This window comes from Larimichthys crocea, chromosome XXII (genome assembly GCF_000972845.2).
Source record: "Larimichthys crocea isolate SSNF chromosome XXII, L_crocea_2.0, whole genome shotgun sequence".
In the NCBI taxonomy this organism is placed as follows: Eukaryota; Metazoa; Chordata; class Actinopteri; family Sciaenidae; genus Larimichthys; species Larimichthys crocea.
The window spans coordinates 17,513,171-17,540,673 of NC_040032.1; the positions used below are offsets into that span (position 1 = coordinate 17,513,171).

Here is a 27,503-nt window from a genome sequence, read left to right on the forward strand (position 1 = left end):
ATATATATATATATATATATATTATATATATATATACACATATATATATACACATATAACACACACACATGTATATGTGTATATACACACACACACACACATATACATATATATATATATATATATATATATATGTATGTGTGTGTGTGTGTGTATGTTTATGTGTGTATATATATAAATATGTAAAAATTAGGCTGTTCCCTGTAACAAACTGTGACGTGATGATTTTAAGAACATTTAACAAATAATAATATTAATATATCACAACAAAAACAGTGTGCGGATAAAACACAAGTGGCTGTACTGGTATTTGTTAAATTCAGGTGAATATCTGAAGCATAAAAAAAGTGCATTTGTTTTTACTAGCTTGCTTTATTGTCATTTAAAATGATTAAACTGGACGCAGATATTTGGGAACACAGGAACACTCCGTGATCCACCATGCAAGCAGCAGCAGCTAGCTCGCTAAGCTAACCAAACCACCACCACCACATTTGACCCTGTGTGTGCCGTGATGAATTAGACATCCGGGCTGTGTGTGTGTGTGTGTGTATGGAAGATGGCGAAACTTATCCTCCCTGGTGAATGGATCAAAAACTGGGAAAAATCAGGAAAACACGAATTGTGAGTAAATCTGAGCGTCGACGCCGTGTCGCCGGTTATAACGGTTAAACGGCAGTTGGCTGATTAAAACTAACTAATAAGAAAATACGTAGCTAGCATTGAGGCCAGTCTTTTCATGTGTGTGTGTGCTCGGGGGCTAACACGACGTTAGCGTGCTTTAAAACACTTGAAGTGGCTCGATAATGTTAAATAACGCCTCTGTTTGAAAGGTGAAAGGGCAAATAATGTAGTTAGTATTTGTGACTGTGGTAGATTTACTCCGCTTTAGTTAGCTAACTAGCCCAACGGTGCTAACAATCCGGCTTGTAAACACGGGGGGAGGCTTTATGAAGCTAAGCTAGTTAGCATCCATTCTCCGGCGATATAGCTCCTAAATTCAAACTTTTAAATTCGGTGCTTAAAAGTTCAGTTAATTATCTAACGTTATCTACCGACGTGTGCTCGGTAAACAGTCGGGGGAGAAGACACTCGGTAGCCCGCGGTGCGCTGCGTTAACAGTCATAGTAGACAAGTGGAGGGAAACGGCGGAGCTTGACATAAGCGAGTTAGCTGTGAGGTTAGCCACGACAAATGTGATGTCCGCTGCCTTATTAAACGCTATATTATGTAAACTGGCAGCCTATGGGGGGTAAATAGCAACTCATTTTATTTATTTTGCTCGATAAACGCCCTCTGCTTTAACGGATAAAACCTCTCGGGGCAAAGGAGGTTAGTCGTAAACGTTACAAGCTCCATGCTAATGTTAATGTAGACATTTGAATAAGCACTATATCACTTATTTACCGGTGACGTTAACAGCGGTTGTGGCTTAACTTCGACACTAACGTGTGTATTCAGTGCCGGATGATTAAATCCAGACAAGGCGGGCATCAACTTTTATCAGCCCGGCGTCAAACCCCTCTGGTCAGGGGCAAGCGCAACGGAAGCTCGCCCTAACGATGTGTGGAGATCAATACAAAGGGGGGCTGCTGCATTGATTAACTCTTAATAGGGTGGCGTGAATAAGAGGTGCATTAGTTTACATGAGTGCAGCCATCACATCACGCACAGGCGGGGAAAACAATAGGCTCATCCACACACAGTGCTAGCTACTATTAGTGGTTGTAGGCCTTGCATATTTAAGTAAGGCCTGCAGTGAGATGCACCACTTCCAAGTGTTCGTGCACTCATGTGCATGAACCTTGGACAGAAATTTGGTTCAGATGTTGCAACAAACTTGTGAAAACTTCATGCGTTTTAAATAATGTATGATCTTCCTTTCCCGCTGTGCCTCTGGTTCAGATCTCTCACTGTGCGCTGACTGTAAAATATTTCATATTTAATGCGATCTCAGCTCTGTAGAGCTTCAGTCCATCCAGTAGCCACATATATAACACTTTAATAAATGTTGTTCTTATTTCTCTTTTCTGCACATGATTGTGGTGCGTGTTATTTTGGAGGAAATCTGTGATAAATCTGCCAGGCGTGAAGGTCTAGGTTTAACGCCCGATATCAGTAAGAGGGTACATTCAGACGGGATCCGGCGCTGTGGCGAAAACGCCAGGTTTTCCATTCATTTCAGCGGTTCAGTTTGCAGGGCTGTCCACCAAAAAAAAAAACACTGAGAAGTTGAGCTGGATCCAACTTATGGAAAAACGCAGCCCGATGTCACAATGCAGCCGCCAATTAGACGATCACATCGGGCAAACTTCTACACAGTCTGCCTGAGACCATCCAGGTGGATTCATGGACTAAACTGTGATAGAGTCAGACACAGTTCTTTCCCTTGGTTTGTGTCTGATGGTTTGAGAGAGAGGGCATTAGTCGAGAGGTATAGACAGTGAATAAAAGCGAGGGAGTACCGGCATCATTAAAGTCGGTTAATCAGTGATGTAAAAAGTTATTTCCTGATTGTTTCACAGTGGTTACGTTTAGCGCAAATAGACACACCGCCAGAAAACCCTGCAACGGTTCACCGCAGCACCTGATCCCGTCTGAATGTACCTTCAGCCCTACAGACTCCGGCGATGACGTCCTGTGCTGTGACATCTCTGTGGCAAAGTGAAAGGGCGTTACCACGTGCTGATGAAGTGTCACATTGTTATTACGTAACCACTATTTCGTAACCACAAATATTGGCTTATTTTTTGAGAAGGATATTTGGATTTGTATGAAACAGTGGCATTAATTGGAGTTTGAGATATCATTGTGTAAAGTTGATTTTACTGCTTTACTTTTTGTGCTTGGAGTTGTGAAAACGACCTGTCTGCCTCATGTGAATTTCAGCCCTGCTGTGTTTGACCCTGACACACCACTGTCCGTTCACCACCTTTGAGCATCTCTGCAGAGTGTTGACGAGAACGTGCATTTTGAATTGGTGACAGAGATAGTCAGCTCGTGTATCGTTGGTATGTTCATATGTGAGATTTAAAGGAAGACACTGAGGCTGATAGAGCTGCCAGACTGAGATCTTCTGTCCTGACAGAAGATGTGGGATATTGTAGTGTTGGCTCGGTGTGTAAGTAGTTGTAACCAATAAAGCCGCGTGTCTGAGTTGTTTTTTATAGATGGGAATTCATTTAACATGCCGTATAAAGTGATGTCAGACTGACTGTAGATGTAGTTCATTTTACGTGACCTTTCATGTTTGAGGTGGCCGACCTGACCACGAATGTCTCTTTTTTTCACAGTGTACAACTCTGCAAAAACCTTACAGAGAAAACAGATCATGGAAATGAGCTTAGAGGTAAGTGAGAATGACGTCAGCTCTGTTATGCCTTCATCTTTTGTGTGTCTATGTGTGTGCCTATATGTGTCTATGTGTTTGTGCATAATATGTGTGTATGTGTGTGCCTTTATCATGTTCTATTCAAAAGTCCATATGCGTCACGCAAAACACCACACTTGTAAACTCCCCTGTTGTACACACAGACATCCATCATGGGCGTAGCGATAGTTTGAAACAATCAGCTTTGCAAGAAAAGGAAATGCTTTTAAATTATGAACCAAAGTTAGACCAAAAGATCTGGCAACTTGGTTGTATTTCCTGGAGAGTTTCTTTTGACATTGTTCACATACATCCTCCAGCTTCTTGAAAGCTGAACATGACCGCTTTCAGTGAAGCTGTGGCTCGTGGATAGTAAAGGCTGAATTCCACCGGGCACGGATGTAGGGCTGCAACGATTCCTTGAGTACCTCAAGTAACTCGATTACCAAAAATGATCGAGGAATTTCCTCTGCATAATAATAATTTAATACGATTAATCGATAGAATATTCGACAGAATACTCGATCACCAAAATATTTGATAGCTGCAGCCCTACACGGATGGATCGCCGCCGTTCCAGTCGATGTTTCGATTCCCGCTGGAAGAGTCAGAAGCGGCTCTCCGGAGAATACGCGTCTGTTCTATTTCTGACGGACGCCGCGAGCAGCCCGCATCAATCAGCACAGAGCAGCTCGAGCTTGGCGAACAGCCAAAAAGAGAAACAAATTAACTACATAGCATATTTGAATATTTAGAAGCACATAAACCAGAAAAATTACTAAATGTGAGCAAGTTAACAAAGTGTGGCGGGTGAAACACTCCAGAAACGCACCTGGTGGGGTCTGAAGTCGCTTGAAGAACGGACCAAACAGCATTGCAGCCACGATGTGACAGAGATGAATGTCACTGTGACCGAGTGAATGAAGTTGAATCAAATCACAGACATTAGAAGTTGTTTTACATAACATTAGTTGTAATTATCCAGTCATCATCTGATCTCTACTGCATGTCTGATGAAGCCTCAGTGCAAATCAGGACTAGTGGCTCGATTTGCAAAGAGAGACGAAGAAAAATTTCAGCGTCTAGTCCTGCAAAGCTGACACAGACCTTTCCACGTACATTCAGAGCTTTAATTGTAGCTAATGTTGCCGCTGCTGATTACTGTCACAGGGTGAGGGAACTCCTAATGCAGTCAGTTTCTTGTGTTTTATATTAAAACTCGATCTTTAGATATTTGTTTTCACATTTTAAAGTCTCTTCCTGTCAGTTCAGTTTACAATGTCTTTGTTTGTCTACCCCTCCAGATATACAGGCCGCCTTATACGAGCTCTGCTGGCAAGTTGTACTGGGGAGCCTCAAGTTGGATCTCGTCGCCAGCGTCCTTGGGGACATGATGGTACGTAAGATTTTTAAATGTTTTGAACCACACAGCACACATAATGTCTGTGCTGTGTATCTACAAAGAGACAAACCTTTTATTGCTTGTTTATTACTTATTACCATCATGCACCTGATAGACGATTTTCAGCCTAAATATCGTTATCTGTTTTTCTTTCAGGAACTCCGAGATGACATGCCATCGATTTTAGCAGATGTGTTCAGTATACTAGGTAAATCTGAGGTTTTATTTTAAATATCCAGTTATTGTATCAGAAGTGTGTCATATTATAACTGCTCTTAGCAGACGTTATTCATGATGTTTTTAAATGTTTCTTTCACAGATTTAGAGACCGGTGCGCTGGAAGAAAAAAACAAACGAGACCATTACACACAACTGGTTGGAGCATGTTTGGTAGGAATAATATTTCTGAATTAACATCAAATTATTTTATGTAACTGAGAGACAAAAACAGTTCTTGTAAACACAAAAGCTGCTTTTGTACGTCAAAATACAAAAACTTGTGTGACTTGGCATTCCACTTTATTGCAGCACAGTTATATACCCGTATATAAGAATTTAGCAACTTAGGTTGACGTTTATACCAGGGTCTGTTGGTGTCTGTACTGATTTTCATATCTTGGTCGGTGATAAACTGAAAGAAAACTCAAAAATATTAATTAAAAACCTTTTTTTATTTCAGTTTTTTGTTCCAGAGGCCATCCTGAAAGAGCGGCTGGACCCAGAAACTCTTGAATCTCTTGGACTTATAAAACAAGCCCATCAGTTCAACCAGAAGATTGTAAAAATCAAGACAAAGCTATTGTAAGTAGAATTCACACTTTAGTTGACATGTAGACATACACTGATAGAAAATGTTCCCAGTGTTTGTGTCATCTTTATTTCTTCACAGTTACAAGCAACAGAAGTTTAACTTGCTAAGGGAGGAGAACGAGGGCTACGCCAAACTCATCACCGAGCTTGGCCAGGACCTCTCGGGCAACATCACCAGCCATCTTGTACTGGAGAGCATCAAGTCCCTCATAGGTACCAAACAAATCTCATTCAGGGTGCTGATCATGTCTTTAGCTGCAGTCCTGTTAAATGTGTGGATCAGATGAGATAAACGCCTAATGTGACATCCCTTATTATTATTATTATTGTTGTTGTTGTTGTTGTTGTTGTTGTTGTTATATCAGTTGTTAGGGATACCCATGTGTCACAGAAGGTCTGTCTCCATATGCCTTCTGACAGTCTCTTAGATTTAGTTGTCACGACTGTGGATCAGTAGCACCGAGGCTTTGGAACAACCTGCACACTGAATTGTGAAATGAATATTTGTGTTTATTTTGGTCTCAATGTAACCTCTTCCACTCTATGTCTACGGCCAACATTACTGCCTTTTGGAGGCTGCAGCGGGCTAATTGAAGCTACAGTAATACTGGGATCATACCAGACGAGAAGACATAACACTTGTCATACTAGTTTGTCTGGAAGGGGGCAAAATGACACTCCAAAGTTGGGCTAGATACCGACATGGCTTTTTTCAGTCCCTCGACCTCTGACTTCGAGATATCTGGATGAAAATGAGTTCTATGGGGTGACCTCTTTACAGACATACCTACTTTATGCTAATGCCATGCAGCTTTGGGCAAAATAATGCAGTATAAATGTGTTATTTCGGCCTAATCTACATGAATATTTCTGCATACTGGGGTCCCTACCAAAAGTGAAAGCTGAGACTTGTGTGAATTCAACACCTAAATAAAACTTGTTTTATGACTTGAGATTTATGAATAGAAAACACTAGACACAGTGCTGAGCTGCATCTTACATCAATCTTCAGGTTCCAGCTTTCAGATGATCTGTGTGATTTATACTGTTGACCTGCTGTTTCCCCCTGACGATCCCCTGACCCTCCTATAAAAAGACACGTGTTTATTATAAAGAGTGTTGGAGTAGAAGAGGTTAACTATTACGTTTGTTCTTGAAACCCTCTGTGACTCCTTCATAAAATATTTTACCCATGTGTGATAGAAATTCTGTGTACTGACTGACTGCTCTCTCCAAATGTCTGCAGGATGTTTCAACTTGGACCCAAATCGTGTTTTGGACATAATCCTGGAAGTGTATGAGAGTCGATCTGACCAAGATGAATTCTTCCTGTCTCTCATCAAGTCCTACATGTGTGAACCACTCACCCTTTGTCACATCCTTGGCTTTAAGTTCAAATTCTACCAGGTGAGAATATCAAGGAATAAGTGATCAAAGGTAATGAAAGCTGGAATGTGTCCAGCGGTTTAAACTGACATCCAGAGCTGAATGTGTGCATGTCGTAGCTTGTGCATGTTTTAATGCTTCCCAGTAATTTTATCGTGTTTGTTATTGTAAGAAATGAAACCCCAAGATGAATCGCATATTATTTGCTATTTATATTTGATTTATTCTCTTGTTTTTTTCTTCAGGAGCCCAATGAGGAAACCCCCAAGTCACTTTACCACATTGCTGCTGCTCTGCTTCACCATAACCTGATAGAGCTGGAAGATCTCTACGTACATGTAAGGAAACAGCTCGACTCACCAGTGAAGCTAGAAGCTGTGGTCCTGTGATGACTTCATTCACCTCATTATAATATCACACCTTTTGTGATTCATTTCACCTGCGTCAAATGTGAATTCTCTGTAGGATAATCTGTCCCCAAGACTGAAAACTGAGCTCTTTTGTCACCTCCCTGTCATCCCAGCTTATGCCACTAGATGCCGCCATCGTAGAGGAACACAAACGAGACATCTCAGAGGCCAAGCAGATCGCTCGCAAGCTGGTCATGGTTGTGTTGCCCTCAGAGAAAAGTGAAGACAAGGAGAAGGACAAAGAAAAGGAGGAGGAGAAGAATGAAAAGGTATCGAAGCCTGTTCGGGGTAAATGTTGTCAGTCTGGATGGATGTTGAGAGTGATGGATAAAGAAAAGGCATTTTAGACGTACAGGAAGAAAACTGCATTGAAATGAGGATCGGCGATGTTGCTGTTACGCTTCCAGCATCTTTAAAGGATGCATTAAACGCTTACATGCTGACAGATTCTGTATTCTTATGTTTTTAGCTGAGCTAGACCAGAACATATTCAGTTAAAATATGCTGCTGATGCTGTTGTTTCCTCGTGTAAAACCCTGGGGTGTGTTTAAAAAAAAAAATAAAAAATTAGCCTTTTAAATACTACGGTGGTTGTCAGTAGCTAGTCGTATGGTAACTTAGGAGGCAGTTTGGGCTCGTGTGCTCAAATTAATTTGGCAAGCACGAGTCATAATTTAGTTTTAATGAAAACTCAGCTCCTGATATCTGCTCCTAGTGTTCATCACTGTTTTAGAAAAAGGAAATAACAGAAGAAGCAGCTCTAAAAGTGACACGTTCTTTAAAAATGTGCGCAGCGAGTCTACATTCACATGTAAGCAAATAAACTTGGACATATTATTGTTTTAAGCTGATAAAATCTGGGAAGACTGTCAAAACATGACATTTTATTTAACGCTTGTTTGTTCAGGTCCAAATATAACCATGATTATATCCCTATAACACCAAACATGAGTTTAACAGCTGTGAGAATAGCACACATTTTGTTGCCAATCGACTAAAATGACCACCTGTGTGGTCACAGACAGACAGGTGATAGTTATGGAGAGGAGTGATTTAAAATCCATCACTTTGGAGTGTGGCCAGTGTTTACCACTGCTCTTCTCTAACTAGCTGATTGAGTGTTGTTGAACTTTGGCATGTTTAATAATACACAAACACTCAGTTGCTGCTCTTTTCTGGTCCCACAGCCACCTGATAACCAGAAGCTTGGTCTGTTGGAAGCGCTACTCAGAATCGGAGACTGGCACCACGCCCAGAGTATTATGGACCAGATGCCTTCCTTCTATGCTACTTCTCACAAGGCCATCGCGCTGGCACTCTGCCAGCTTGTGCACCTGACTGTGGAGCCGCTTTACAGAAGGTGCTGATGTTTCCATGTTTCACTGCCCACTATGTTTAGTCAGACTAGCACAAGGTCCTCTTAATTTCACAGTTTGAACTGGCCTCTTTAACGGCATACACGTTCAGTCAAAAATAAAAGCCAAGAAAGCGCAGGCTCTGACGCACTGGTCTGTTCTTCACAGGGCTGGCCTCCCGAAAGGAGCAAGGGGATGTGTGATGCATCCACTAAGGAACAAGCGAGCCCCTCGGCCCACAGAGAGCTTCGAGGACCTACGCAGGGACACATTCAGCATGCTCGGCTACCTGGGACCTCACCTCTCCCATGACCCGATCCTCTTCGCCAAGGTTGTGCGCCTGGGGAAGGCCTTCATGAAAGAGGTAGAAAACTCTCACCACTACATGACTACATCTGCACCACGGCCTTATGAATCTCACGTTGACTCATATTCTGTGTCATTTGCCTCTCAGCACCAAAGTGACGGCAGAGCGGATGTCAAAGACAAGATGGTAAGTAAAAACACCTCTGTACTCTCATATTTAGAACACTATTTAGTGTTAATGTGAAGATCTTAGTCATGTTGACTATGTATTCACTGCAGGATACACTATTGAGTTGTTTCCTGAGCGTTGCGGACCAGGTGCTTCTCCCTTCTCTCTCTCTGATGGAGTGTAACGCTTGCATGTCTGAGGAAGTGTGGGGCCTCTTCAAGCTCTTTCCCTACCAGCACAGGTGAGACAGACACACACACACACACACACACATACACATACATACACACACACACACACACACCCTCAGACAGTGCTCCAGGATCTGGCAAAGGAAACAGTAGCACATATGAGCAACAAATCATGTTTAATTGGTGAAAATGCATTTTTCTGTTTAGCAAATCATCTGTTCTGCACCAGAATAATGCCACAGTTTTTTTATTTGGAGTCCTTTGTTAGAATATTTTGGCAAACCGCTGATGAGCAGTAACACTTATACACTCGCAAAGCTTTTTCTTTAGATGTCTGTGTCAGTTTGTCGCAGCTAATAATGCAGCGTCCTCAGTTACTGAACACAGAAGCACTTTTATGAAGTGTTTCACTGTGTCGACACTGTCAAATTGAAAATGGACAGGTACCTCAGTTCATTCACACTCTGCTGTGTCAGTGGATTGGAGTCTTTGTGCTGCGTAGCTAAAACTACGGTTTAATTGTGCCTCCTCTCTTCAATGCTCCCTCAGGTACCGGTTATATGGACAGTGGAAGAATGAGACCTATTCCAGCCATCCGCTGCTGGTTAAAGTCAAAGCTCAAACTGTGGAAAGAGCCAAATACATTATGAAGTAAGGCACTCTCTCTCTCTTTCTGTACCTTTTTTAGTTAACTGTGTTTGCGTCTCCAATCCAAACACTGGGTCAGTACGCGTGTCTTTGTAGACTGCATTGTGCATGCGGTTAATTAAAGTGTGTACCAATGTATTAATTTCCCTAGCAGTCCTCTTCTGCTCTGCAGCTCAACCGATTCACAGGCTGTGACCTTTGATTTGACCCAGAGAAACTCTGTGACATTACCCCTAAAGAAGGATAATTCCATCACAGTGTTGACGTTTTCTGTTGTCACCAGTACTCCAGTTACTGAAGGAAGAGTTAAACATTGTCAGCCTAAGAGTTAAAGATATGTCTTGTGTGTTTGTGCTAGTAATTATTCTAATACAGTTCTGCTATTGAAGAAATCCATGACGCAACTTTTGTCTTAAGCTTCCGACCATAAGAGATAAGTTCCAGTTGCTGTGAAACTCTCGGATGTGACTGTGTTTGCCGACAGCACTCTTTGCGTCATCTTGTGTTTCTTTTTTCTTTTTTTAAATCCGCTGCTTCCTGTCTTGTGCTTTTTTTTTTCTTTTTCTTTTTTCCTCTTCCCCAGGCGGTTGACCAAAGAGAATGTGAAACAATCTGGAAGGCAGATTGGCAAACTGAGCCATAGCAATCCGACCATCCTCTTTGATTATGTAAGTATTTAATTTTACTCGAGTCTCATGTTTAATGATGTCAGCAGACTTCAAAGAATTAAATTCCAGGAGAACACAAACAGCTAGTAGCACCTCGGTCCCTTCGTATACCAATTATATTTTTCTGGGCCTCGCGATATCGTTTGCTCAGGGGATTGCTTACACCTCAGGTTCTGCTTACAAATCATGCACTCGTGAATCAAAATAAAAGTCACGTGGTTAAAAAAAACTCACAACTGGGACTGCGATCCTGCTGCTCTGACAAAAATAGTGTGATACACAATCCAGAATTCATTCATCATTTTAAAGGCCCCATGATGTGAAAATTGATGTTTTAATGCTTTTATCACAAATATCTGTCACCTATACTCCATTATCTGGTCCAAATATGAACATTACAAGTATTTTTCTTCCTGATATTTTAGAGTTTAGAGATAAAAAGTTGTTGTTCTGTGGGTATTGATGTGTGGATAGTCATACTACAGCTACATTTGTGAAGTAAAGAGTTGCTATGAGGTATAATATCTGGTGATTTATCTCCTCCTCTGTCCTGTTTTATATCAGATGCTGTCTCAGATCCAATGGTACGACAACCTCATCGTTCCAGTGGTGGACTCCTTGAAATACCTCACATCCCTCAACTATGATGTCTTGGCCTGTATCCTTACTGTTATTCAGCCAGCTAACAGCAGGTGTGTGTGTGTGTGTGTGTGTGTGTGTGTGTGTGTGTGTGTGTGTTGTCAGAGGCAGTGAGGTGTAAGCGTAAAGAAGGCTTCTTTCTCTTTGTCTCTGCTGTTCCTCTTAACTCTGTCTTCAGATTGCATCATCGAGGCTCTGGCCAACCCCGAAAAGGAGAAGATGAAGCATGACGACACCACCATTTCCTCGTGGCTTCAGAGTAAGTGGCTCCACGGTTAACCGGCTCGTCACCGTACAGCAGTCACATCGTTCATTTGCATGCATAAAGGAGGGTGCTTGATGTTTTAATGAGTGTCTAACACATACCTGTTCCGCTTGTCAAACAAGGTCTGGCAAGTCTGTGCGGAGCCGTTTTCAGAAAATACCCGATTGAGCTGGCTGGCCTTCTCCAGTATGTCACCAATCAGCTAAAAGCAGGAAAGAGGTAAGTTGGATCACTGGTTTGCAGGATATCCTGAGTCCAGGCATCAGTGGGGATTCATTCCTTCTTATCACTGGGTTAGCCTCTGCACCTTTAATGCGTCAGGAAATGTGCTTTACTTTAAACACCCCTCCTCTCCGTGCAGTTTTGACCTGTTGATCCTGAAAGAGGTGGTGCAGAAAATGGCCGGCATCGAGATCACAGACGAGATGACATCAGAGCAGTTAGAGGCCATGACCGGAGGAGAGCAGCTCAAAGCTGAGGTACGTACACTGAAATCCAGTTATCTCGACCAGCGCTGCAGCTGAGCTCAGGTCATCATCGTCATGGATGTGACTCTATCAACAGGGTGGATACTTCGGCCAGATCAGGAACACTAAGAAGTCATCACAGCGTCTGAAGGATGTGCTGCTGGATCACGAATTGGCTTTGCCACTGTGTCTGCTCATGGCCCAGCAACGAAATGGCGTGGTTTTCTTAGAGGGTGGAGAGAAACACCTTAAACTTGTTGGCCACCTCTATGACCAGGTATGCACCCTCTCAGTATCTTAATCTCATCTTTCTCCTTTTTTTTAGCAGTGATATAAATATATTTATTTGTCCTGTTGTCTTTCTTTGCTAATTATTTGTGTTGCTGCAGTGTCATGACACGTTGGTGCAGTTTGGTGGTTTTCTTGCCTCCAACCTCAGCACAGAGGATTACATCAAGCGCGTTCCCTCCATCGACATCCTTTGCAACCAGTTCCACACTCCACATGATGCCGCCTTCTTCCTCTCTCGGCCAATGTACGCCCATCAGATTCTGGTGAGTGGAGGCTCCGTCAGGGCTTCGCCATGCGTCGTGCAGCACTTTTTATAACAAAATGTATTTTATTATAAAGAAATCATTTCAAATCAAGCCACGAAAAAAAAAAACGCTCTGTACTCGCAGTCTAAGTACGATGAACTGAAGAAAGCGGAGAAAGGCAACCGACAGCAGCAGAAGGTACACAAGTATGTGGCTGCCTGTGAGCAGGTGATGACACCGGTGCACGAGGCCGTGGTGTCCCTCCATCCGGCCAGAGTCTGGGATGACCTTCGCCCTCAGTTCTATGCCACCTTCTGGTCCCTCACCATGTATGATCTCGCCGTTCCACATGCCGCATACGAGCGCGAGGTCAACAAGCTCAAGGCACAGATCAAGGCCATCGAGGAGAACCCGGAGATAGTGAGTAGTCGGTCCACACACAGTGGATAGGAGGAATGCAAAGCAGGGCAAGACTTGTTGCAGATTGTGTAGAGTGAATATTCTTGTGGTTTTCCTTCCAATATAGCCTTTGAATAAGAAAAAGAAGGAGAAGGAACGCTGCACTGCCCTGCAGGAAAAACTGCAGGAGGAGGAAAAGAAGCAGCTGGAGCACGTCCAGAGGGTTCTCCACCGCCTCAAACTGGAGAAAGACAACTGGTTGTTGGCCAGTAAGTATCCTAGTGCTCCTGCCAGTGACACTGTTGATGCTTCTTATCTGCATATTTACGGTGCTGTGAAAACAAACAGTGCGTCCATTTGAATGACTTGATCTTCAAAACTTTAAATCTTATAGATCAAAACATATATTTAAGTTCAGCTTCTCCCAAATAAACATAGAAGTATAGAACAGATACAGACAAGAGAAATATTTAAACACAATACAACTGTGAGTGCTTCTGTTACCGATACAAATTAAATTCTTCCCGACAGAATCCACAAAGAATGAGACCATAACGAAGTTCCTGCAGCTCTGTCTGTTCCCTCGCTGCATCTTCTCTTCCATCGATGCCGTGTACTGCGCCCGCTTTGTCGAGCTTGTCCACCAGCAGAAGACACCCAACTTCTGCACCCTCCTGTGCTACGACAGGGTAAGACACTTGTGTTCAGACTCTTATACGTTAAAGATGATGATTATTAATTAATGAAACAATTTTCTGCAGCAGAACAAGAATAAACATTAATAATGTGATTATTAAAGAATAATGAAGACAAAAATTCACTGAGTGGTTAAACTACCACTCAAATTACAGCTTGAAAGAGCCAATCAAGACACATTTTGTCAAATTCAGACACTGCTTAGGTGCAGCTTTGAGATATTTAACGGCAATGTACCATCTGGCAAAATTTTTAGACTTTCCCACATGAAACGTTTTAAACATGATCCTTTATTTAAACTTTGTGTCACTCTGCAGGTGTTCTCCGCTATCATCTACACTGTGGCCAGCTGCACGGAAAACGAGTCTCACCGCTACGGGCGCTTCCTCTGCTGCATGCTGGAGACGGTGACCCGTTGGCACAGCGACCGTGCAATCTATGAGAAGGTGTCTGGTTCTTCCCGTCACTGTACTCCTGTCACGTTGATGTATTTGTCCTATTTTCTGATGTAAGATGAGCTGGCAGTAACTCTCTTCCCTCATTGTGTGGTCATAGGAGTGCGTCAATTATCCCGGCTTCCTGACCATCTTCAGAGCCACAGGCTTCGACGGAGGCAACAAAGCGGACCAGCTGGATTATGAAAACTTCAGGCATGTGGTGCACAAGTGGCACTACATGCTGACTAAAGTGAGCTGCCCTTCTTTATTTTGTCTTCTTGAAAAATCTGCAATGTGTGCATATATTTACAATCGCGTCTTCCATCTGTGCTCCACCCAGGCTTCGGTTCACTGTCTGGAAACCGGAGATTACACCCACATCCGGAATATTCTCATCGTGCTCACCAAGATCCTGCCCTGCTACCCCAAGGTCCTGAACCTGGGCCAAGCGCTGGAGTGCCGCGTCCACAAGATCTGCCTCGAGGAAAAGGACAAGAGGCCAGACCTCTATGCCTTAGCAATGGGGTAACACAGCATTGTGTGCTGTTCCGCTCTCTGTGGAGCATACAGTTATCATATATTATGTCAAGTGTGGTGATGGGAAGAAGGGTTCCCGAAAAAAGAGTAGAGAAGTGCAAGTCTTAGTTGAATTTATTGATCTTTTACATGAATATCTGTTCAGAAACCTCAGAGTGGTTTTATGAGGGCTTAGATCGGCTTTTGAGGATTTTAGCAGTTTAATGGTCAGTGCGTCATATTTTTAGCTCTAGAGTCGACGTTCTTCAAGTCTCCGTTGATCACGCCTCACAAGTGTCCGTGCTTGCATTTATTATACAAACATGCAGATGGTTTGCAGGGAATTGCTGTGCTGAGCTAAATTACCAAAGTTTCTGTTCCCGTTTTTGTTTTGTGGTTTTTTGCACCGTGTGACACTCAGAAGTTCTTGTGAGTTTTTTGTCTCTGCCCTGTGCAAACCCTTTATGCGTCTCGCAGTTATTCAGGTCGCTTGAAAAGCCAGAAGGTGCACATGGTCCCTGAGAATGAGTTTCACCACAAGGAGCAGCCAGCGCGCAGTGCCACCCCTGCCAGTCAACAGAACGGCCCCGGCAGCACAGGCAAGCCCGCCACCAGCACGAACAAGACAGACGAGGGGACGTCAGAGGATGGTGGTGAGTGATTAGAAACAAGGCGAGGCAGTTTTTTGTTGTTGTTGTTTTTTTTGGTAATGTGCTGCTTGACAGTTTTATTAGATCATAAATAAAGAGCCAGGTGCGTTATGGTATAGCCTGGATTTTGTTTTTATGTGAAGCGCCGAGAGCTGTTTGGCTTCAGAGAATCAGCACAAGAATATAAATGATAGGCTGATTGCCATAAAATTCACAACCGCATGTATATGTTGGTACTTGTTTTACACTAAACAGGTGCTACAGAGCCTAATATACATGCGTGTTATAGTAATAAATCCCGTGCTCATACAGTTATTGGTTTATTTTTCTGCAGATCGGGGCAAAGATAAATCTCAGGGGACCACAAAGCCAGTGAACAAAGCCAACAGTGCAGCAGCCAAAGTGACCACCAGCAACGGGAACGGTGCTCTCAACAGGTAAACATCTGGAGTGCTGCTATGACACAAAGTTATCTCAAACAAAGCATAAAGAACTCACAGTGAGTGCTCATATTGTGTCCAGCTTCACCTTTAGTGATACAACAGCTCAGAATGAGTGTAATGCTGTTTTATGATGAGCAGAAAATAAAAAATTAATTCCTTTTCAGCACCAAAGCCGCTAAAGAACGGGATGACAAAGAGAAGAGCGGGAAGGAGAAAAAAGAGAAGAAGGAAAAGACACCGGGCAGCACTCCTGAGACAAAGGCGGAGAACCGTCGGGAGAAGCAGAGAGACGAGAGAGCAGGGAAGGAGGAGCGGGCGGCACGTGAGGGTAAGGAGAAGACCCCCAAGGCAGACAGGGAGAAAGTGAAGGCCGAGGAGAAGAGCAGCAAAGACGACAAGGCCAAAGCCGGCAACGGGGAGCCCGTAGAGCCGTCCAGGGAGCGCGATGCCATCAAGGAGCCCAAGAGCAAGGAGAAAGGAGACAGGAGCGTTGTGGCCGGATCCCTCAAGTCACCAGTTCCCAGATCGGAGTCAGCCGAATCTGAGAGGGGTAAGGAGCCTTTTCTGGGTGTTTGCTGTGTTCTCCACAAAGCTCAGACCACACACACTGTCTATGAATGTATTCACCATGTTTTTCTGTTTTACAATATTACAATATGGACGTCAGTTAAATTTCTAAAGCAACATTATGTAGAAATTGAGAAAAATTAAGTTTTAGCACCTTCAATTCAAAAGTAATTGTGCATATAGCAAGTCAACAAGTGAAAACATTTTCTCCATTAAAAAATTATCCAGTTTCAAATAGCTGGTGGTGTGTGACTTAGTGCCGTAAAGTGTAACATACTCCTCATAAAGGACTCATAAAGCACAAAATGACAGTGTGAGGACAGATGTACGAAGTCGTTATTTTATGGGGCGTTAACTGTTATTTCAACACATAAAATCAAATGACATTTAGATTTTCCAGCATCTGTCAATTGCGACTGGATTAATGTTGCAGCTCAATCAAACGCACATTTCCCTCCTCTTGTCTTCACAGATCACAAAAGACGAAAGCTCGACAGTCACTCTTCTCCGTCCCACTCCTCGTCTGTTAAGGTTAGTATGGCTTGAGGAAGGCTGTGCCCGTTTCTTCTCTATCTGCCGGACCGTTCCCTGCCGTTGCACATTCCAGCAGCCCTGAAGATCACCACGGAGAGTTGTCGTACATGCACAGTCGTGCATGGCACCTGGAAATCCCAACCAAATCCATGGGAGTTGGAAATCATTCCATGGACATCAGCATAATATTCTGCAGAATTGGGAGAAAACCCCTCAAGGACTTAGCCAAGAGAATATTGTGTATATTGAGTATTTTCTTATTGAAATATTTATCTATTTTCATATTAATGAAAGCAGTCAGTGTGCCTTGGGAAGAAAGAAGTTTTTTAAGCATTTCTATATACCGTGTGGATTTTTTTTTTTTTTTTTTTTTTTTTTTTTTTTTGCTTTTTGAGAATAATATCCACCTGAAGTAAATCAAGAGCTGGCAAAGATTTTTTTTTTTTTTTTTTTTTTTTAAACACCGAGAGCAGTGTTTCACTACTTTGAAATGGTGCCCAAGATCATTTTCCCCGTTTCCTGCGAGCTGAGAAGATTCCCTGGTTAAAGCGATGTAAAGTATTTTACTTTTTCCCTCAACGTGCCTGGATCCAGTGCAGTCCAGTCGGATGGCGTCCAGCAAAAAAAACCCTCTGCAGTCGATCACCTCTCTGCTGCGGCCTGATTCATCGGTCCCCACTTCTTCTTCTATCTACCGTTTGTTAAAACGGCCTGCATGCAGCCTTCACGTCGCAATGACCACGTGTCTGGTCAGTCCTGCCGGCCCCCCCCACCACCACCACTACAACGCTACCCCCCCCTCCCCTCTACGACTACCAGCCATCAGCATCGACAGTCGTACTACCTCCTGGCGAGCATTCAATGGGGAATCCGAGCCACCAGCAGCTGAGATCAACGGAGAAAAATGAATGTCGCAGTTTTGAATCAGCCAAAAATGCCGAGGATAATGAGCCTGCCCCCTACAAAGAGAGAGAGAGAAAGAGAGAGGGAGGGAAAGAGTGGGCGAAGCCTGAATCGTCTGGAGCGTTTCCCAAACCACTGGAAGCTTGTGATAGGTCTTTATTTTACCCGTCCACCAGAGAAATAGGCTCCCTGTGTCTTATCCATTCCTGAACTGTAAGTGACAGCAACAGTTACCTAATGTAGGGCTGCAGTCAAGCACATAAGAATCGAGTGATTTGTCTTATACACACAGGCACACACACACACACACACACACACACACACACACACACACACACATTATTTACAGCACTTGCACTTTAGATGTATTGAATACCAGCTGCGCTGTAGGACTTTTATATTATGCTGCCTGAAATTGCAGACATGTCTGTAGTTCTATGACTAGCAGTTATTTCATACATGCTCAGGGTTTTTCTATTTTTAAGTATTGACATTCCAGATGTTGAGCCTCTTAACTCTCCTCTATGTAATAACCTTGTCAAAGCCTTAGTCTTTGAAGGTCAGAGGTGAAGGGAGAAGTATGCTGTTGGTCCGGCCAGTCCCGACTCCCCCAACCCTCCCTCCCCCCCAACCCCTTCTTCCAACTCTCTACTGCTGTCTGACAACCTCCTCCCAACTCCCCACCCCCTCCCAGCTCATCTGTCATCTCCATTCATCCCTACAGGACAATAGCAACGAACCCAAGGAGTCTACATCCAAGGTTTGAACTGACTCTGATACTCGTAGCTTCTTCTTCTTCTCACTCTGTCTGTGTCCTGACAGGACTGCTCATCTTAGCTGTCTGTGATTTTCTCCATTCCTCCATCGTCGTACTAGTTTGGATTGATTCATGTGTCACCATCACCAAAGTTGATGGATGGTAATCTGTAAAACAACATCTTATTTATTTGTTTATATTTTTTTGCCCACAGAACAAGCTAAAAACACGTCTGACACTTCATCTTTTATAAGTTATTATAGCGAACAGTCACTTTTTAAACGTCCAGCAGACAGAAAGGCAAATATAAGACCAATTTTTACTGTCTGTTCAGCTTTCCACCAAATATTGGAGACAAAATGTCTCATCAGCTCTAAGACGTCCCTTACTTTTGTGAGACAGTAGCAGCCTGTCAGCCCTGTCCTCTGACGTCACTCCATGATAAATTCTTTGTAGGTGACAACAGCATTGAGTCATACGAGATTAAATTAGGATTTTTGACACAGATTAGCAGAAAGTGAAATAAATCTCGAGCCTCGTGCCTGTTTGGATCATCTTTCTGTTCAGAGTCAAAGTTTCTGTCTCAGATTCTCGCAGCAAGTTAAACACTTAGTGTTTTTACCTCGACAGAAAACCGTCAGAGTAAAAACTAAAGTTTGACTTGACTGCTTATAGTTAGGCATCACTTATTTCACATCATCATCATGTATTCTGTGTATGACCGGCCCCTGATAACTTAGGTATGAAAGTTAATTCAGTGTTATTACAGCTTTGTTTTACTTTACTACTTTACTTTTTGTCACTGTCCTCTTTGTCTTCGTACTGACGTACAGAATAAGAATATTTCCAGTTATTAGAGTTTTTGTTTCATTTCACTGTTGAACACTCAGCACCAGCAGGACTGAAAAACTTTAGTCAAAGCATGTCGACGTGTTAAAATCATCATCAGCACTGAGTGTTGTCTTAAATTAATTAGCTTTCTTTGTAATTGGAGACAGCTTCATTTGATTAAATCCAGATTTTTGATGAACTGCATCATCTCTGCGATGATTGACTAATACTGAGCATCATTAGCGATGCACCAAAGACGTTTCCCAACTTTTCTTGGTGTTATTCCAAGGAATCATTTAGATAAATATGTGCGACTAGAAATATATTTATTAGTCAATATTTATAATTGTTTGGATCGCTGTGGGCTAACAGAATATTTCAGTAATTAGTTTTTGTTTTGTTACTGGAGTTTATTTGTAACATAACATACATTTGTAGTGATAGACTCAGTATGAACGCTCTCCTGACAAAATAAACATATTCTTGTTTGTCTTGTTCTGTTCATATATAATTGTCTTCGCAGCACCACCTCAACTACAATTCAGTAGCCAGATCCAAGAGCAGAGAGAGGGAGATGGAGAAGAAAGATTCAGACAACACACAAGGCCGATCCAAAGAGAAGAAGGAAGAGAAGGAACGGAAAGACAGGAAAAGAGTTAGTATTTAATCAGACTGCTGCACTTTGTGAGACAGGTCATCCTCAGCCATTTGAAACTCCTTTTATATTCATCTTGTCAGAGTAGCAATAAGGGATGCGTTTAATATTTTCATACATGTAAGTTATTGTTGCTAAATACTTGACTGACGTCTGATTAACGTGCTGTATGTGGTGTTGTTTCTCTTTCAGGACCACGCTGTCAACGACCGCGAGGCGAGCCAAGAGTCCAAACGTAAAAAGGATGAGAACGGAACCAGTACGTGTCGTCTTGATAAATGTGAAGTTCGCCCAGCGAGTACAACGGAATAAGAGAGCTTAACTAAATCTTGTCTTCCCAGATTCCTCTAAAAACAGTCCTTCCAGTGACTCCCCGCTTTCAGCTGAAAAAGAGAAGAGCAAAAGATCCAAATCTTCCAGCAAAGAGAAGGCAGAGTCTGTGAAACCTGAGCGAACGTCCTCCGGAGGCAAAAAGGTCGAGTCAACTTCCAGCATCGCCCTCTCTCCTCATCTGTCTGTAGAGCACCTGACTAATAATTCAGGAACTTTAAGTCTCATCCTACCTCATCTGATGATGTGTTCACATCAAACGCAAAGCAAATTTTTACCTTGCCTTACTCGCGGAGTAAAGTAGTATCATAGAGCTCTGAGTGTTAACACGCTACTACAAGTGTAAGTTGTCACCTCTGATGAAGTCTGAGCTCTCCTCTCACGACTCACCAGGTCTCTTCTCCAAAAGCTTTCCCTCATCTGTCACTCCACTCCACTCAGTCTTCCCCACAAAACAAGGCGATGCGTGCATTTTTTTTGCCCTCAAAGTTAAATATTTTCAACTCAAGCGAACGTGAAATTTGCGTACTCACACCAGTCGCATCGCCCGGTGTGATTGACCGCGAATAAGCAATCAGCTCGCTTGCATTCAGTATGAACACACCATAAGTTAGATTAGAGTTAAAATGTGTGTTTTATTTCTGTTACTGCTGATCTGCTTTAACTCGTGCGTCTCTGTCTTTGTGTTCTTGTGCTGCAGGAGTCCAGACACGATAAAGAGAAATCTGAAAAGAAAGAGAAGCGGGACAGCAGCGGAGGAAAGGAAGAGAAAAAGCAATATCCTTAAACGTGACGCCGAAGTCATCTGGGTGTTTTTTGTGCTGTTTGATGTGAATGTTTTGATATTTAAAGGTGTGGAGTCTGTGATTTTTAGTTCATTTTTTAACGTCACCACTTCAGCTGCTTGCAGACGAGTCGTTTTAAAACTGAACACTTGCGTTGTGATTCAGTCTAAGCGTTATAATTACCTCCATTTTTATCTGTTGTGTGTCATTAAACACTCAGAGGCAATAACTGTTCAAAATTGCAGTAGATGTCATGTTGCACAGAGACGCCAGCCAACGCGACCTGCTTGTAAACATAATTAGCACACTAATCGTCGGCCTATAACCATCCGACTCTTCTAATTTGAGCGGTTAGCTGTGAACTCATTTGTCTTCAGTGGCTGCAGCCCGCTGATCCAACGCACCGAGCTAAACCGATGATTTTACACACCAGCACTCTTCACAAGATTATTTTGGGGTCCCTGATCTACATCGTGTCACACCATGTTGGATCACACCCCGGACGCTCCGTGTCTGTCGACAGATAGTTATTCAGTACTCGTCAGTCTGATTAATTTACCATTTCCCTTAACGATGATACTCATAAATCTTCTGACAAGCACAGATAATGTGCACTAATCAGTGAAGGTAAGACGCATTCAGCTTCTTCATAAACAGCTCTCAGTACAACTTGTATGTGACGAGTGTTTCATGTGTTTTTCTCTCTGATCTGCTGCAGAACTGGAGACGCTGTGTTGTTGTTTTTTTGTCTTTTATCGACAAGGCATCTGCACCTCCTCCTCCTTCTCCTGTACTATGTTGCTAACTTGTACTCTTATTTCTGCCTGTGTTGTTTTGCTGTAAACTCCCCTCCAAAGTGTTGTTAGCTGTAGTTCTGTCAACTTACAGATCACCTCATTATTTAGTTTCCATGTCAGTATACAGCACGCAAGCTGCAATATGTTTGTTTCTTTTTTTATTCTTCAATACAGGCACAATGTGCTGCTCTAATTACATTATCGTTGGTCTAATTAGAAAAGCTGTTACTGTATGAATTGGTCTCTTCTTGGTAACACCTGGTCATGGATTTATTCTTAAGCTTGAGAATTTGTATTTTCCTTTTTTTTTTTTTGTATTTTGTCACAGGCTTTGCTTTTCACACGTTTTATTGGAGTTAACAGCTTTCCATACTCACTTACCTCATATCCTTTTTGAGATACTTAGATACTTTTTATTTATTTATCTCCAACTTTTAATCTGAGTAAGGCCGTAGGCATAAGTGAGGGAAAAGATACAAAGGACCAGTTTGTATATTGTGTACAATAATAAAGAGTAACATGGAATTCACATCATGTTATTTCTTTTTCTCTTTTTTTTTCCTTTTCTTTTTTGATGTCCCTTACAGTCCTTTTTGTGATTTTGTGTTTATCAGGTTTTTACATAATTTATAAAAATGCCAGTTCGATCTTGATTAAAATGTAGAATTGTAAAGAAAAACCTGAAAAAAAAAAAAAAAAAAAAAAGCTCTGTACTCCAAAATGCAACTGTTTCAAAAATGACTTTTGGAGATTTTATCTGCTGTACTCAATGAGTGTAAGCCTTTTTAAAAAAAAAAACAAAAACCAATAAATAATAGTTTTCCTAGTGTGTCACTTTGATGTTGTCTGTTACCTTTCTTTCTTTCCGTCCTTCTTTGACCTCTGTGGCTTTTTACTGTTTGTACCTCAGATCCAGTTTGAATGTCCGAACAGTTTAAAGTCTTCCTTGTGTAGCCTGTTGACCCAGAACACTCTGAAATACATTTAAGGCTAAGACACTTGACTGAAACATGGTGTGATTGTTCAGATCCAGATAGCAGTGTTTCCTTAAGAGTCCTGCCTTCATCACCAGAATCACATTTATTTGATTAATTGTCCAGTTCCTAGATTGTCTGCAGTTTTCATGTGAAACAGTTGAATGTAACCTTTTAAATAACTTTAGAAATAATAAAAGAATGCGCAACTTGTGGCACAAGATCACACTTTAAATTCTTCTTTCATTTTGTTAAGTTTGGCCCAGTTGTGGTGTAGAAGTGCAGATAGTTATTGTACGGATCTTTGTGATGATGCACGTCGTACATAGTGACCCTCAGATCTTCAACAAGCCACCTGTAACAGCACCCACCTGTCAATCGAAGCGTCTCCCATCTTAATTATGCATAATTTAAGCCTTAATATAATTTGAACAGGTGAGTTCTATAAAAATTCACCCTCAGTACAGTCAGAAGCGTTATCTTTAGCTAAAGAGACCAAAACAGTTCTTTGTACCAGGCTGTAAACATGTTTATTTCTGCTGTGAAGTTGGACATTTTAACATGGTACTTCCACATTAGCTTCACTTCACAGTCATGGAGGTCTTCTTCATGTTCAGGACCCATAAAAATATTAGAATGAACAGATGCGGATGGCTATGGATGCTGTATTTATATTTTTAAAAAGATTTCCCTTTAGAGAACTCCCAAACTGTCAGTGTGTCATGACAGGGATAAATCTGATCTATCATCAGTCATTTTTATTTTTGTCATGTTTAATCGTTTCACCTATTTTTGCTACAAATGGACTTCAGTACTTAGACGACTCGAGATGATTTAATGTCAAAGCTAAGTAAATATGATGTGAAGTCAATCTGCAGAACAAAGCCAGAGAAATGAGATTTATGTTTTCACAGGTAAAGTGACAGACTGAAAGTCCAAAAGATGAATATAAACCTGCTTTTATTAAGGAAATGTAATAAAATCCTTTGTACATGACCTCTCCACAGAGGTTCATTGTGTCCATACATGCAACTCTCAGGGTTGAGGTACTTTTACAAATGAACTGGAAAAACTAAAACCCAAACTGGATCAAACGTCGTCATCGGACACTTCAACTAAACCAGGGTCCATTTTGGAGTTGCAGTTTGGTAAAAACTATCACCAAATTCACATGCACTTTATCTGGGGAGAGAAAGGATGAGAAAGTCTGATATACTAAACAAATGTAGGCGCACGATGATTTGTAGCATTTGTAGTTTTTTCTTTTTTTTCCCCTTCAGTTTATAAAAAGTTCACTTATACAAACAGACAAATGTTTCATTTGTAGCTCTTTTTCCTCAATGTACAGTCCACCAGCTCACCTTCTGCATAATGCATAGACACAGAAAGCTTATCACAACCAAAGAAGCCATGGTGTGTTATCAGTTACCAAAAATGTTAAAGATTCACAGCTGCAGATACTGCATTTACATGAGAACAGCTTCTACGTGTGTACAAAGTGTAAACCATAAGCTCAGTTAAACCATTTTGAATATGCTGTTACATAAGAAGGGGGGTCGCTCCTCTAGTCCCTAAGGATTTATAATGATTTCATCAATATGGCACTAAGTGATTAAAAGCGGACCTCATTTCAATTTAGAAAAAAGAAAAAAGGTTTTGTTTCAAAATAGTGGCAGTTGAAACAAATCTCATGTTTGATTTAAAAGAAGCATCTAAGTGAATACAGAGTCGGTCGTATACGATGATGTCCACCATCTAAGCAGTTTCAGATGACCACTAATTTCATATTATTGATATTTTCCGAGTAAAAACTGGGGTACAGTGTTGTCACTTTAATTGATGCTTAACCCTATCGATTCGATTGCTTGTCCTAAATATTATGAAATTGAAAATAGTCTTATAGTAAAACAAGAAAATGACTTTACTTCACTAAATATAACATTTATCCAACTTAAGATTTTCACCACAAAAATATGTCTGTAAAGGATTCAAATGACTTAATAAGTACTCTAGGACATTTTGATTGCAAATCATGGCTTTTTTTTTTTTCTTCTTCTTCGACGTCAAAATAGAAAACAACTGAAATCACAACAGTTCATCTAATTGTCAATGTTTTGCCCTAAGTTCCACAGATTTGAATTAAATTTAAATTGCATTGCCATGACGCCCAAATGCTCCATAAGGCACTACGAGAGGCAAAATCTCATGTTTCCCGAAGCAAAAGTCCTGTTGCGTCATTGCCCTCTGTTAGTGTGACGGGCCTCACAACCCAGAATGAGCACTTGTTGACTGGTAGGCTTGTGTCCAAGCTGATGACAAAAAAGGCTGTTGTCTCCAGGATGCCAGCCTCGGGGTGTCGGGGGTCACACAGAGTGGCTGTTTCCATCCAGACGCTCCAGTGGGAATCGACACATTTCACCTCTGCAGAGCGATGAGAGACGTGCAAAGAATAAGGATCAGATTCAGCTGCTGCTGCTGCTGCACTGTAGGAACTCTTTTAAGTTAGTTCAACTCAAAAAAGAAAAGCAAGGCAAATGAAATTAACTCAAAGCAACATTGTGGTACTTTTCTACCATAAAATAAAACATTTAAATCACGTTGATGTGATCTATAATCAGGTGAATGGTGTCTCTTTCATTCATATGTGTGTTCTTGGTATGATCATCCATGAAAAGTACATAACTAAGTCACACACCACCAAATATTTCACTGATTTTGGTAAAACTGGATCATATTTTATGGAGAAAATGTTTTCTGGTTTTCCCTCTGATGTCCTCTGGCTGCTCCGCCTCAACTCTCTGTGATTTACAGAGTTTATTGATGGGCAGTAAAGTAAACTGCATCCAACTGTAGTTGCTGTTAGCTCATGTTAGATGAGTTTGTCAGCCAGACTGAGCTAGAAGCCGGCAGACAAGAGCAAATCTTTTAAAAGGCTGAAAGATCTTGCTGGCTTGCTTGACGTTTGGCGGTTTGCAAAGTTGTCGACTAGCTACTTTTTGATCATTAGTAATATAATCATAACAAGTGCACTGTCCATATACAGTGGTATACCACAGTGGTATTACACTCTGGAACTAGGAAACTGGGGCCGCTACATTGCATCTCTACATAATATTATAATATAAAGTTGAATTTCATGAGTCTTAAAAATGTAAGTAAGAGTTCGTTCAACTCATTTTAAATCAGAACAACTCAACATTTTATGTTAAATGAACTTGAAATCAATAAAAACTATAGATTTAAATAAGTTAATGTTAAAACATGAGTTGATTTCACTAAATTTCTGTATGTATGATGGTCCAACTGACACAACATGCAAACAACAACAATAAAGATCATACCCTCTAGATTTTAACACTCTCTGTCCCGTACACGTTGTAGCCTTCACGGTACGTGGCAAAGTTCTGGGTGTTTGCCGGAGGGGCTGGCTTAAAGTTTTGGGCATTCTTTGCCAGCTTCAGTCTTTTGGTTTCTTGCCGTGACTTATAGCAGAACTCTATCAAAGCCACGGTCATAGCCAGGCCAAGCCCTCCAACCAGAATATAGAAGACTCCTGCCACGTTGCTCAGACTTAGTGCACTTGTCTTGTCCTGGGGGAGGTAAAGACCACCGTTAAGACTTTTTTAACTGGCATGCTGAGGCTGACCTTAAACAACATATACACCCACACCAACACGAATCCTGTATGTACATCCTGCTGCACTATGACTAAACAGTAACTCTGAGGAGGTTGCTAATTGTGTCTACAAAACCCTCTGAGATATAAATGCCTAATTTTAGCCTACAAGTGAGATAAATTGGAACAATTTAAATGTGTCTTAATTCCTCCTGCCAAAGTTATTTCTACTCCAAAGAGCTGAGAAGGTGAATGTAGAGAGTGTTTCTATCTATCCTGCTTCATGGTCTCTTTACGAGAACACGTCTAAAGAGGAAGGCGGTCGTGGTCGTACAGGTCTACAGATTAAAAACCCTCGATTCACTATCATAGCTGCTCGACTTCAACTTCAACACTGCATTTGTACAATCAAAGTGGCAAGCTGTGGAGGGGCGAATTGAACCATTTTGCTGCTATTAAAAGCCAAACAGTCATATTGAAATTAATTTATGTGAGTTTTACCATTTGCATTCTAACCCACGGGGGGTATTTTGTCGTCCTAACGGCGGTGAATTAAACTTTTTACGCCTTAAAATGTCAGTTAACTGGTTTTACATTAACAACAAAGTTCCTTACTGTGACACTCCATCTATGAGACATGACTATTAAATACCATTTGACCACAGATGGTATTTAAAGGTCAGTTTGGACTTTGTCAGAATAAGGATGCCTTTGGGAAAGCAGCGTTAATATGCTCAGTTTGCATACAAATGATGAAGATCACCAATAAACTAAATTTCAATAAAGGTTTGGACGACGAAATAGCAGTATAATGGTTTCAATTCTATGATTCAACTTTTCTTTTTAAATGGTATGGATAAAAAAGTGTGTGATCATGCTGCTACTTTACAAATCTGTCTACGGACAGTAGTAATGGAGTCATGTTAATGTAATGAGTTATGATTAGAGTGTAAATAGATCATTATGTGTGGAGATTTAAATGTTTCTCACA

General features: G+C 41.6%; 2 protein-coding genes across 6 annotated transcripts in view; one reads left to right on the forward strand and one right to left on the reverse strand.

Moving 5' to 3' along the window:
* The first annotated feature begins 421 nt into the window (after positions 1-421).
* thoc2 (THO complex 2) lies at positions 422-22,756 on the forward strand. 2 transcript variants are annotated; one of them, XM_019276471.2, is made up of 39 exons: positions 422-624; positions 3,294-3,349; positions 4,675-4,766; positions 4,929-4,980; positions 5,092-5,162; positions 5,452-5,573; positions 5,662-5,795; positions 6,829-6,989; positions 7,214-7,306; positions 7,492-7,647; positions 8,566-8,738; positions 8,902-9,097; positions 9,188-9,226; positions 9,319-9,449; positions 9,949-10,050; positions 10,631-10,715; positions 11,280-11,373; positions 11,533-11,613; positions 11,742-11,838; positions 11,981-12,098; positions 12,184-12,363; positions 12,476-12,640; positions 12,767-13,042; positions 13,149-13,290; positions 13,553-13,710; positions 14,035-14,163; positions 14,273-14,404; positions 14,495-14,679; positions 15,148-15,323; positions 15,655-15,757; positions 15,928-16,313; positions 16,803-16,861; positions 18,492-18,527; positions 19,879-20,010; positions 20,203-20,269; positions 20,352-20,485; positions 21,041-21,117; positions 21,706-21,752; positions 21,844-22,756. In XM_019276471.2, the coding sequence occupies exons 1-38, from the start codon at positions 560-562 to the stop codon at positions 21,731-21,733; spliced, it is 4,683 nt and encodes a 1,560-aa protein (XP_019132016.1). In that variant the 5' UTR covers positions 422-559; the 3' UTR covers positions 21,734-21,752; positions 21,844-22,756. The 2 variants fall into 2 exon arrangements, with proteins under 2 accessions (XP_019132016.1, XP_010730102.2); XM_010731800.3 differs by having other exon boundaries at positions 21,041-22,756.
* A 1,083-nt stretch (positions 22,757-23,839) lies between these two features.
* LOC104919730 (glutamate receptor 3) overlaps positions 23,840-27,503 on the reverse strand; it is a 77,460-nt gene continuing 73,796 nt past the window's right edge. For 2 of the 4 annotated variants that reach the window (XM_027273465.1, XM_027273464.1), the window contains exons 15-16: positions 26,238-26,486; positions 23,840-25,317 (exon numbers count right to left, since the gene is read on the reverse strand). In XM_027273465.1, the coding sequence (XP_027129266.1) occupies positions 26,241-26,486 (246 nt within the window). In that variant the 3' untranslated portion in view covers positions 23,840-25,317; positions 26,238-26,240. Of the gene's footprint in view, positions 25,318-26,237; positions 26,487-27,503 lie in introns of those variants that run through there. The other 2 variants (XM_027273467.1, XR_003461454.1) reach the window with 2 other exon arrangements.

What these genes read in the sequence shown, in the direction of transcription:
- thoc2 (XM_019276471.2), top strand. Translation starts at nt 560, where the DNA reads ATGGCGAAACTTATCCTCCCTGGTGAATGGATCAAAAACTGGGAAAAA. An exon ending in AGATGTGTTCAGTATACTAG is followed by an intron (nt 4,981 to 5,091) that starts GTAAATCTGAGG and finishes TTTCTTTCACAG; the next exon opens with ATTTAGAGACCGGTGCGCTG. An exon ending in TTAAGTTCAAATTCTACCAG is followed by an intron (nt 6,990 to 7,213) that starts GTGAGAATATCA and finishes TTTTTTCTTCAG; the next exon opens with GAGCCCAATGAGGAAACCCC.